We start from the raw sequence: 12,396 nt of genomic DNA, 5'->3' as shown, positions 1-12,396 counted from the left end.
TGTTATTAGTACTGTCAAATCGATTAATCGCATTTACCATAAAAAATAGTACATATATACTGTATGTGCGTGTATATCTATATATATATAAAACGTACACATATTATAATATTATATATTTACAAACTTTTATGTTAGATGCGATTAATCGCGATTAATCGATTTGACAGGACTAGTTATTAATACTATTATTATTGTTATTATTGAATGACATCAAAATATTTATGTGAAACAAATAAATAGAATTACATCTTAAAGTACAACTTTTTTTTAAATTCTAGTTTTAAAAAAAATTTCTTGAATATTCATTTTCATTAAGAAGTATGTCAAAATACAGAAGTCAAAAGGTATGTGAATGCTCATGCTTTCAGGTCCCACCATAATACATGTTCATACACACACACACACACACACACACACACACACACGCACTGCACACATGCACACTCACACTCACACACACACTACTGGCACCTGATTACTTCCTCAGTGAAACATCAGGCTGTCAGTCTCTCTCTCGCTCTTTCTTTCCGTTCACTGTGGGTTTCTCATGTCCTCATAGACTGATGAAGGTATGATAGCATCACTAATTAATTCGCTCTATTGTCGGTCGACTCTCTCCTGCTAGTTCTCCGCTGCTCTTCTGCACTTTCTCCAACTATGGACTCTAATAACCTCTTAGTTCCTACAATGAAATCATAATTGACCCTATTTTCTTTAATACACGCTCCTGGTCTAACTGTGCACGTTCTTCCAAAGAAAACGCTTTGTCATCATAATTGCCTGTGCAAAACCAGTTTCCCTTTTGGCTAATTGTTAAATGTTGTTTAACTAACTAACAACCAAATAACTATTTAGTCATTGTTCTGTTGTAATGTATGAAATCTGCCAATATCAATGCACTAATTGAATGCCTGTTAACATTAAGGTTACTGCAATAAGACCGAATAACAATACATTTTAAGAAGCATTACCATTGGGATACGGGAAGACGCTCGGGAGGGTGAACTTGACCTTCAGCCTCCACGTCCCAGTCAAAAAGCCTCCTCAAAAGTGTGTGTTGTGGAGTTTCAGGAGGGGATCAGACTCCCACAATCCACTGCAAACTCACATTCTGATACAGTACGTAAAATCGACTCCTGAATGATAAAGCCAAGTCCTGTCTTACGTGTTCTCTCGTTTCATGCACAGAGGCGTCACGTTATGGAGGTAAAAAGCGAATGGCGTTTCATGTTGTCTCTGTCCTTCAGTGGTTTTCCTCCCCTCTCTGTCTCAGTACGCTCCTGCTATATGCCAGCTAGCTATGTGATATCATCGATTTCCCTACATGGTCTCGGTTGCCATGGTAACGGTAGACTCCCTTCTCTCTCTTTCTCATTCCAGTGGTGTTTGGAGACGGTGGATGCAGCCAAATGGGCAAACATACAGAGCAAATACAAGGAAGGATAGATAGATTCCAAGGAGGTAAAAAAGAGGGAATAGATCACGAGAGAGAAAGAGAGAGAGAGAGAGAGAGAGAGAGAGAGAGAGAGAGAGAGAGAGAGAGAGAGAGAGAAAAGAAAGGAGGAAATGACAAAATGACCAATGTTGTTGGTGGTTGCCAGGGTGTTGCTATGCGGTTTCTATGGTATTTTAGAATGTTAATGTTATTGTTAAATAAAACAAAAGGTTAAGTTACATTTTGTGGGTAAAAAAAAAGATCAATTGTCTATTGTCAATAGTGCAATGTAAAAAGCACTGCTCACACAGGAGTCGCTCGCATTCAATCAAAGAAGCTTCTATTGGTCAGCGCAGCGAAGTCATGTGACCAACTTGAAAATGAGCGGAATCTGCCAGGTGAACTTTTTCGCTCTTATTCGAATCGTGTGAAATGAACGGATTTCAGCCTCAGAATTTTGCCAATTAATGGAAAACGCGATCGCACCTTAAAAACTATTACAAATATTTTTGTTAATTGAAATAAAGCTGAAATAAAATAAAAATATTAGATGAAAAACTTAAACGAAATTATTTGTTTAAACTTTGCCAACTAACTGAAATAAGTTTAAGTAATAAAATGACTAACAGAAATAAATGACTGCAAAGAGGAGGAGGAGGAGGATGTTGAAAGAGATGATTAGAGGTGGGAGGAAGTATGACAGACAGAAGAGAAGAGAGGAACAGAAAAAAACAGGACAAAAACCACGACAAGCTGAAAAACACTAATCAAAGGCCTTTTCAACATTTACACATCATGATGATAGAACATAAAACATTCATAGAACATTGATGCTAAGCAAGTGGAGGGGAATTGAGTCGACACGGACCCGACACAGTCATCAAGGCTCAACATATCTGGAGCACTTACTCTGATCACTATACCTGCTCTGTTGACATACACACACTAGCGGCGTGTTGAGGAGGGTACATACACACACACACACACACTCACACACACTCACACACGTTACCTGCTGCTGCCGAGCACAGTTAGTGTTGACCAGCGTAGCGGCGTGTTGAGTAGGGATGGGACGAAATATCGTTTGACAAAATATCGCGATACAAAACGTGACGAAACGCATCGAGGTCGAAAAAAATGGATCGCGAAATAAAGATAGATGGCACTGCTGCATGATTTGCGTAGTATATAAATAATTTAGTGTATTATATGTGTGTGTATGTATATGGGGCAGACATACAGTTGGTGGCAGGCTGGCAGCACCATCTGCTGATCAAGCAGGGTAAAACTAAATGAAAAAAAAAATGATATCCGGGGAACGGTGCGGTACGTCGTCACGTCAAGACAGCGGTTTGTTTCTCACAGTAAACTGCCATGCAGGCTAGAATTGCGAAACATTATTGGATACATTTCTCTGGGCCAATCGGAATCTTAACACTTTTTCTCTTGGCCAATCGGAATCTTAGCACTTGCGTCATAATCTTGAAGCACACACACATACCGTGCGAGTCTAATGGAAACTCACGCATGAATTTTCCTGCATTGAACTTGTTTTAGCGCCCGCCAAAGTGAATTTTTGTCCCGCCAAAGTCTTATTTGATCGGTGAGTAATGTAGATGAACGGCTGCGTTTGTGACAGGGCGCATGTTTTAACTAAAAGAACGACCAGAGAGAGAGAGAGAGCCGGTCGCGCGCGCGCACTCTCTGTGTAAACGACTTCACCGTCTCCAAACTAGGCGCTGTGTTGCTCTCTCTCCCTCGCACATATTAATCAAAATAAATCGACACGGTGGTAAAAGGTTGGAAGACCAAAGTTTCGTGTGGAGCATTCGGATATTTTTTTTCCCTGAATTATACTGCTGGGTGTGAATTGTGCTAAATAAGTTTCCTTATCTTCTCTGAAAAGCGTTCCGGACATTCAGCTGACATAAAACAACACTTTAATTAAACGAAATAAAACTATACTGTGATGAAATGTTTTCTATGTTGACAACTTGACACAAATCTTGGATGTCCATGTCCTAACTGCTGGGATAATCACACAACGCGCACGACACGTCCAATTCGCGAACTAATAATGACTCCTTTGAACCGATTCATTTTAATGAATCGTTAAAACAACTGATCTTTCCAACAGTGAACTCAGGAGACGTCTGAATCGGTGTATAACTAATCAGTAACACTTTACAATAAGGTTCTATTTATTACATACATTATATAAAAAGTACAGTTTGCTAACTCAAGCTTAAACTTTAAAATAAATAAAACCACTTTTTTTTAAAAGCATTTTAAACATTTTTCCACACAGTGCTATCAAGAATCGATAAGAGAATCGTTAAAGAATTGGATCGATAATCAGAATCGTCAGTGGCATTATTATTGATAAAATCTTATCAAATCCCATCCCTATGTGAAGACAGTAAAATTATAATCAAACATTAAAGAACATACATAAATAAAAAGATGCTAACATGAGGTCTTATTGTGTCACTGTCAGTCTTGTTACATCTGTGCAAAACTAGGGTATGCAGATTAATTATTATTATTATACATCATTCATCAGCATGCATTGATTAATCCCATGGCATGTATAAAAAAAAAAGTTAGTCTGCACTACCTTTTTTTTCTTTTTTTTTCTTTTTTGATATCGTATCGTGACGTATCGTATCGTGACCCTGGCATATCGAGGTGCATCGTATCGTGAGTTTAAGTGTATCGTCCCATCCCTAGTGTTGAGGAGGGTATACACACACACACACACACACACACATTACCTGCTGCTGCTGCCGAGCACAGTTAGTGTTGACCAGCGTAGCGGCGTGTTGCGGAGGGTATTTGTTCCTCTGATGCTCCATGTCGCTGCTCTTGTGGAGTTTAGCGAAGGCCTCCATGTCGGGGTTGGAGAGGCGGCGTGTGTTACTGCCCAGAGTGTGATAGCGCCGCTGATATTCTGCATCTTCCCCACGCAACATCACAAGCACTTTATCTGCACAGTTTTGTCTTCTAGTTCTCCCTCTCTCCTTCTCTGTCGCAACACTGTGAGGTGAAAAACGTAAAAGCAAAAGGTTAAGAGCTGGATATCTGGCATGTTAGATGGAGCCATTCGATATATACACACTAAACGGTGTGCAAGATTAGGATAAGAGCATTGTACTTGAAAATATGATGATGTATTCTAAAATGCCAGGATGGCATGCTATTTCTATTTCTATTTTTGGCAACACTTTCTTTTAAGCTGACATAGTTATTCCTACATGTACTTAGTAATAGTTAATTATCCATTATTACACTTTATTTTAAGGTGTCATTGTTACAATGTAATTATACATTTAAGTACTGAGTAATATTAATGAACTACATGAACTTACTGTAGGGTTAGGGTAGGATTTGGTTGAGGGTTAGTTGCATGTAATTTACTGTTATTACTATAGTAAGTACATGTAACATGGACACTGTAAAATAAAGTGTTACCAAATAAAAGTGTAACGTAATTTTTTTATTGGTGCATGCTTTTTAGGCTAATATTACACACAACCACTTAACTAAACTAAAAAAACTTCAATAAATATTAATAAATACTATTATAGTATAAATAATACTAAAATAACACTGGTAATTAAGTACTACCACTATGATATGGCCCACGAACATTTAAATCCAGATTTTATTTGCACTGAATCAACTCAAATTGATTTCTGAAATTGCTAATATTCCAATCCCTAGATTTTATGTCCATTCACGTCGTGGCATAAACGGTGCACCATAAGTTTGTTCAAATCACTAACCTGAAATATGAGCAATAGTAGTATTGCAAACATAATTAGCAAATATTATTAATTTAAAAAGTACAGCTAAACTGTCTGAATGAACTGATCCAATAAAGTAATTAATAAAGCAACAGTGTAATGTGACAGTAAAAGACGTGACATTCACATACAGTTAAACCCTGAGGTCTTCACACATGCAGTGAACGATACAGTCATATCTCTCAAGCTCAACGGGAGGGAAAACTGCCGTGTTCAACAGGCAAGGAAATCATGGATGTAGATAAGACTTGGAGATGGTGGGTCGGAAATTGTCTGCTGATGTGATAAAGGCTAAACATGATAAAACAGCCAGGTTGTCATACCTACCTCGCCTGGCAACCCTGTGCTGATGGAAGAATGATGATTTGTGTGTGTGTTTGCTGGAGGATCCGGCACAGTGAGCTATAGCACATGTCAGCCAACACTAATGCTGTCTGACCTGTCAAACTGAGAAACTCACAGCTTACAACCTCTGGACTCTCTCGCCATCCTGCTATTAAGCTGAGAATGATGTCATGCACACATTCTGCAAATGTTTATTTGAAATTTACTCTACAACCAAAAGTGAGATCTATTGTGCTTATATTTGAATTGCATTTACACTACAGCCAGAATCTGAGCTCTCAAATAATAATAGGAGCACAGATCAATACAATTATTTGTTGAAATGTGTCTTACAGTATTGCAGACAATTCACATGTAAATGTGTGGTTAACATAAAATTTAAAGTGACAGCTTTTATAATTATTATACATACAGTTTTAGCTAATCAGTGCTGGAACTAAGGATCTATTGATTAATCAAATAATCTAACGATTACGATGAGGCATCGTTATTCCACCCCTAATAATAATAATAACAAAAATGTATATGAATTAATAATTTTTGGACACATAAAAAACAAACTAAATAAAAAAATTTGATAACTACCTAAATAACAAAAAAATAACTAAACAACCAATTAAACAACTAAATCAACAACTAACCAAATATTGACCAATTAACCAACCAAATAACGAACTAACCGAATAAATAAATAAATACTATTCTAAAAAAATATATATATTTAATCACCCTACTTTAAAATAATGTGTAGCAACCTGCACTCAAGACATTCTAGCAGGTCGAACATGAAAATAAGTAGGGAAAAAACTCCCAAGACAACATCTCAAAAGAAGAATGTTTTTCTCAGTGTTGTGAAGACACAACACCCACCAAGGAGCCTAAAATAGAGGCCCAAACTAATAAAGACACCCAAAACAACAAAACCCACTGAAGAGGTGCGAGATCAAAGGAGGAACCATTATATTAGCATACCGCAGGGAAGATGGATAAAGCGTTTCAGAGAATGGATTCATCCACAGATAGTCCCATCACATGCTGATCAACCACAAGAGCTTTTACACCTAACTCTACACCAGAGCAGCTGTTAATAATGAGATGGACAAGTGGGTGGAGACTAGAGCAATCGACCAATGAGAGAGTAATTAGGTTGTTCTCTGTGTTTTATAAAGTAACCACAAGAATTGTCTCAAACCAGTGTTTTACATATTCAACAACAGAACTCACTATTTGAATATTACAAGCTTTTTCAGGAATATACACATTAAAAAGCACAATAAATGTAGTCCATATAACTTGTGCTCTATATTCTTCTAAAGATGTGACGCCATTTTAAGCTGCAAACAACATCAGGAAGCAGAAAAGCTAAAGTAAAAAAGGTAGCACTGTAAAATAGTCTTCCATCTCACTATGATTGAACGTTCTTGGGACTGAAGTCATGTCTGTTGGTGTGTAAACAGTCTATCCAGCTGGGCTAACATATTTTCCCATCAGAAGGCAAAGAACACTGAAAAGCAGTCTGAGGTGAGCACACACAATTAACATTTAATACTAATTACAGATCATTTATTCATAACGCTATTTGGAAAAAAAACAACAACTGGGATGGAGTCAACTAAATAATATAACTGCAATAGAAGATAGAAATGTGAAGTACTTACAGTTTTTCTATGCCACTGTACTCTTCCTTTTCCATTGTTTTTCTATGTAAACATAATCTACACGTTCGTCTTTGACCACCAATTACAACCAAATCATGTGTAGCATCAACAGTGGCAGATGAGATATTAAGTTTAATATTTATGGTTCAGTGTTATTTTAGTATCAATGAAATAATAGTATAGTTTAGTATTAGTATTATAGTCTTATAATTAGTTCCTCTTTAGCAAAAGATCACTTAAAATCAAAGACTTGACAAAGAGAGAGAAGGTATTTTTGTGTATCAAATGAACTATATGCAAACATAATAATAAGCTACCAGGACTGACTGAAAATTACACCTTGATGGCCACGAGAAACCTACATTAAAGCTGAAGTGTGTAATTTCTGTGCTACTAGGTGCACCGAACACGATAATAATAATTATTTCCAAACAGGCTTTCCTATCCTACCAGCGCTTTTGTCCCTCCCACATGCCAATATTCAGATTAATATTACAGGTAGTCCTACATTCACACCAGTGGTTGAGTCAGAGCTTGACATGTTGTGCCTCTCAAACAAAAAGAGCAATTTTAAAACATTTAAAGTCTCTCCATGAATTCAAGCATTGTACCGAAGTAAAACAAACCATTGTCATAACCAATCAGCAACTAGCAGAGCCCTCAAAGGATTTACATTTACATTTAGTGGACGCTTTTATCCAAAGCTACTTATAGGAACATAACCAACTCGTCACAGAGCCAACAATATTCCCAATATTCCCTAGTTTCAATGTCTCTTTGATTATTCTCTGTCCTTGGTTAACTGCAGACATCATGCAAGCATCTATAAGCATGACAAATGAACTAGTGATCACTCATCTAATGTCCATGTGTGTTTGTGTGTGTGTGAGAGTACACAAAGATTGATTACCGCCCAATTTTAATACTCCTCAGACAGACACATAAACCAAGTGTGCCGTGACAGGTGTTTCGACCCCCGGAGCCTCTAAGCAGGTTTGAACGATCGGCCGGAAGTGTCAGGGGATTCTGGGAATTCTCGCCTGAGGGGAATCAGTAAAGTGGCCAGGAGATTAATGATCCCTCGTTTAGTGTCATGAACAGATGAGAGATGATGAAAGCTGGGAGAAAAAAATTATATAATATAAATTATATTATATTTCTGGAACACAACCAACCTATAATGGTAAAAATCCACCTACTCCTTTTTTTTATCTCCATAAATCATAAGCAGTGTCTCAGAACAAGACGTTCACAGTTTCTATGCAAAGTGACGTCACATACGGTAAGCTTAGGCCCCGCCCACGACTGCTGATGGACTCTGTCTTATTAGCATGGACCCGCCCTCAGTGAGCTGGACACACTCCGCCATGTTTATCTCCTCGCCAGAGCATTCAACAGCAGTGCTCGAGTAAGAAATGTATTCTTCTTAAAGGAACACCACCGTTTTTTCATATTAAACTATGTTATTCCCTTAACTAAGACGAGTTGATACATACCTCTCTCGTCTCAGTGCGTGCACTCAATCGCTCTGGCGTGCGGCGACACTTTGATAGCACTTAGCTTAGCCCAGTTCATTCATTAGGGACCAAACAGGGATTAAGTTAGAAGCGACCAAACACCTCCACGTTTTCCCTATTTAAATACAGTTACACGAGTAGTTACACGACCAAGTAAGGTGACAAAATAAAACGTGGCGCTTTTCTAAGCGGGTAAAAAGGATAACTATAATGTATGGCGGAATAGCACTTGTGAGCCCTTCGACTCGGCGCAGTAAAAAGTCACGTTGGTTCTAATGACAGAAGGGAGAGGGGGAGAGGATTTTTCAGGCGTGACTTTTTACTGCGCCGAGTCGAAGTGCTCCCAAGTGCTATTCCGCCATACATTATAGTTATCCTTAAAACAGTCAAGAGTTTTTTGTTGATTCATATTAACAGCATATATATCAGGTACTGTATATTACGCTGCTTCACATTAATATACAGATCTAATATACACATGCGGTTTCTTTGCTGTTTACGTTCACAGACATAACCGACTGTGTTTGTGTGAACTCTGTGTTTTTGACATAAACTTGTGTGTATTTGACAGTTTAAACGCAATAAGACATGAAAGATAACGCAGTTTAATACTCACGGGACGCGCTGTCTGAGATCCAGGTTTCTATGTGCGTGCTTCGGATGTGTGCGCTTAGAAAACCATATATCAGAAGTTTAGACTGATATGGCTTTAATACGCATGCAGATAATAAACTTTCATGATGATGAAGAACTGTAATGTCATGTGAGCGTGACCCGCGATAGAGATGATATCAAATCCAAACAGATGTTTTAGTTTTTGCCAGAGTATCAGAGGCACGAGCTTTTAAGGCTCCGCCCTCTTCTGGATGGGGAGAAGCAGCTCATTTGCATTTAAAGACACATGCGCGAAAACAGCATGTTCTTCCACTCAAAAATTACTTCACAGACACATTCCTTGGACACCTGAGACATACATCCTGTAAAAAGGGGCATAATAGGTCCCCTTTAATGAAAAAATATTCAAAAGTCAGTTATTTATTTTACTTTAAATGAAATTATATGAATTAACAAAAAATAATTATAAAAATAACAAAATCAAAAATTTATTCTAAAAAATAAATAAAAAACAAATAAATAAAAAATACATCCATTTTGAGAAAGGAGGAAGATTATATTACATATGACAGAGACATGTTTTGATTCATTTTCTAGTCCCTTTTCAGGCCTGAGAGTGTAATAAGAAACGCCCCAGAATCCTTGACCCTGTCAAGAGGTTCTGATTATGACATCACAATGGAGGTCATCACTCGTGACGGTGACATCGCTATTAAACGCTCTCATGGACACCGTACAAACATTGTATGTCATAGAGTGAGCAAACAGAGAGAGAGAGAGAGGGAGGGAGAGAGAGAGAGAAAGAGACAAAGTAGATTAGTCATGCTGGGTTTAATAATATAATACTGTAAAATGGAAATCTAAAAGAGGTCCATCACCTACAGGTGTTTAATAAAGCAGCCTGGACTGTGCTGGACATCAATAACCAATCTAACAGGACACAGTAATAGAGAAGTTCATCTGAAGACCCCCTAATAAGACAATGAAAATGAATGAAAATATGAGAATATATGAGAAACTGATAAAAGCTGTTACAACAACTGCGCTCCAGCAGTGAAGCTCATGTTGTGTTAAGTTCGACTAGGGATTTCCATCAGATGAGGAACGTTGGGAAATGTTTTTAACAAATGAAAAAGAAGTCTAAGGGTCTTGTTTATTAACGCATGTGCGTTTAGATTTGATTCTGCGCTACCATTCAAAAGTTTGGGGTCCGCAAGATATTTTTATGTTTTTGACAGAAGTCTCTTCTGCTCACCAAGGCTGCATTTATTTGATTAAAAAATACAGTAAAAACAGTAATATCGTGAAATATGATCACAGTTCAAAACAAATGTTCCATTTTAATATATTTACATTTTATTTATTCCTCTGATGTCAAAGCTGAATTTTCAGCATCATTACCAAAGTCCAATTTTTTTTTTTTTTTTTTACTAAAATGTGATTTTTCTTTTCAAGCAAATGTTTCCTGACTTAAGAATGTTTAGATATTTGTACTGGAAAACGAGACAAAAATACTTTGCAGTGCAGTTCACAAGTTCCTCACGGGAAATTGGGGCGCAAGATATGCATGATCCTAAATTAAAGATAGCATGATACTGAAGTGATGATGTCATATAGAGGAGATTAACAAGCAATCATAACTTGCAGCTGATATTTCAGAGTACATGAAACACCTGCTGGAAGGTGAAAGTCTGATTAGATTCTAATCAGCATTAGCTGAAAAAACAGCGGGACATAAACACACACTTGCTAAAGTGGAGGGTGGAATAAAACTTGAACTAATTCTTACTTGTTATGCGGCACACAACTTATTACGCACACACTGAAGAGGAAGGTTGCTTTGGGAAAATAACGAAGAAACTATCTAATTATAAGTATCAGCATTAAATCATCGCAGCGACGACTGAATGTTAATTAATTTGGCCATGAGGAGAAGCCCATATCACCGAAATCGTCAGTGGACTGAGATTTCACACCATGCAGTAGATTTAAATGAGGCACAAAGTCTGACCCCACGCCACTACATTTTAATTAACGTCTCTCTCTCTCTCTCAGGGGTCTCTCGGAGGAGACAGGATCCTGTTTAACCTTTGACCTTGTGAAAGGCCGCCCACTGGAGGGTCTAAACCGTTCTCAGGGTCAGTATCCTCCTGAGGAGCCCCGTGGAGTGTCAGAGGACGTGTTTTAAATGAATAACCAATCCTATCTGCATGGTTCATCAGCAGTAAAACATGTTTCGCTGACCTCAATGTCATCTAGGGATGCTGGAAAACAGATTTAATGGCTACTTACGACAGCGGAGACGCTTTCATCTGCAAGCATGCATGTAAAACAGTCAGCGTGCATATGGATCGCAAGATCAACATATGGGGTCACAGATGTTGTGTGAAAGAAGACCAAAGCTAAATATGCAGACACATTAACCTGTAACCATTCAGTGCAGTTTTGGCTGAAAATTAACAGTATGGAGACCACCAGTCATGTTCAGTTTTATCAAAAACTTATGTTACTTCAACTGGAATGTAAAGTCCACACTATAGGGGCTTAGTAAGGTTCTTTATTGGCATTTTTGGTAGAAGAACAGGGATTCCACAGAACAATCTTTGCATTCCACAAAATATTTTTTTTTTATAGTGAAAAAAGGTTCTTTAGATTTTTAAAATGTTCTTCACTCTTCACACTCTGAAAGTTATTTTCAGAACTGTTCACTGAAAGTTTTTTTGTGGAACCAAAAATTGTTCTTCAATTGCTGTAAAAAAAAAAAAAAAAAAACTTTGGAACCTTTATTTATAGATAGTTTGTAACTCTGTACTTGGTTGTACCATTTGTTCTTAAGAACCTAGCTAGGTCGTAAGCTCCCCATTAAAAGTAATGCATAGTCACACAATACGACGCTTACCTAATCCAATAGCAGGATCCAAATTCATGAGCGAAGTTGTGTTGAAACGCAGTTCATTTTAGTTTATCCTGTTAAAGGGATAGTTCACCCCAAAAATGTTGTCATTAATTACTCACCC

The 12,396-nt window shown here is 37.6% G+C and overlaps 1 protein-coding gene across 3 annotated transcripts in view; it reads right to left on the bottom strand.

Annotated features, from left to right (window-relative positions):
* Positions 1-12,396, bottom strand: part of srcin1b (SRC kinase signaling inhibitor 1b) — a 54,052-nt gene that overhangs the window by 32,120 nt on the left and 9,536 nt on the right. For 2 of the 3 annotated variants that reach the window (XM_082184079.1, XM_082184080.1), the window contains exon 2: positions 4,213-4,474. In XM_082184079.1, coding sequence (XP_082040205.1) covers positions 4,213-4,410 — 198 coding nt within the window. In that variant the 5' untranslated portion in view covers positions 4,411-4,474. Of the gene's footprint in view, positions 1-974; positions 1,244-4,212; positions 4,475-12,396 lie in introns of those variants that run through there. The other variant, XM_082184081.1, reaches the window with a different exon arrangement.

The sequence above is a fragment of the Leuciscus leuciscus genome, assembly GCF_965113295.1.
Source record: "Leuciscus leuciscus genome assembly, chromosome: 11".
In the NCBI taxonomy this organism is placed as follows: Eukaryota; Metazoa; Chordata; class Actinopteri; order Cypriniformes; family Leuciscidae; genus Leuciscus; species Leuciscus leuciscus.
This window is presented reverse-complemented; position numbering and strand designations above follow the sequence as displayed.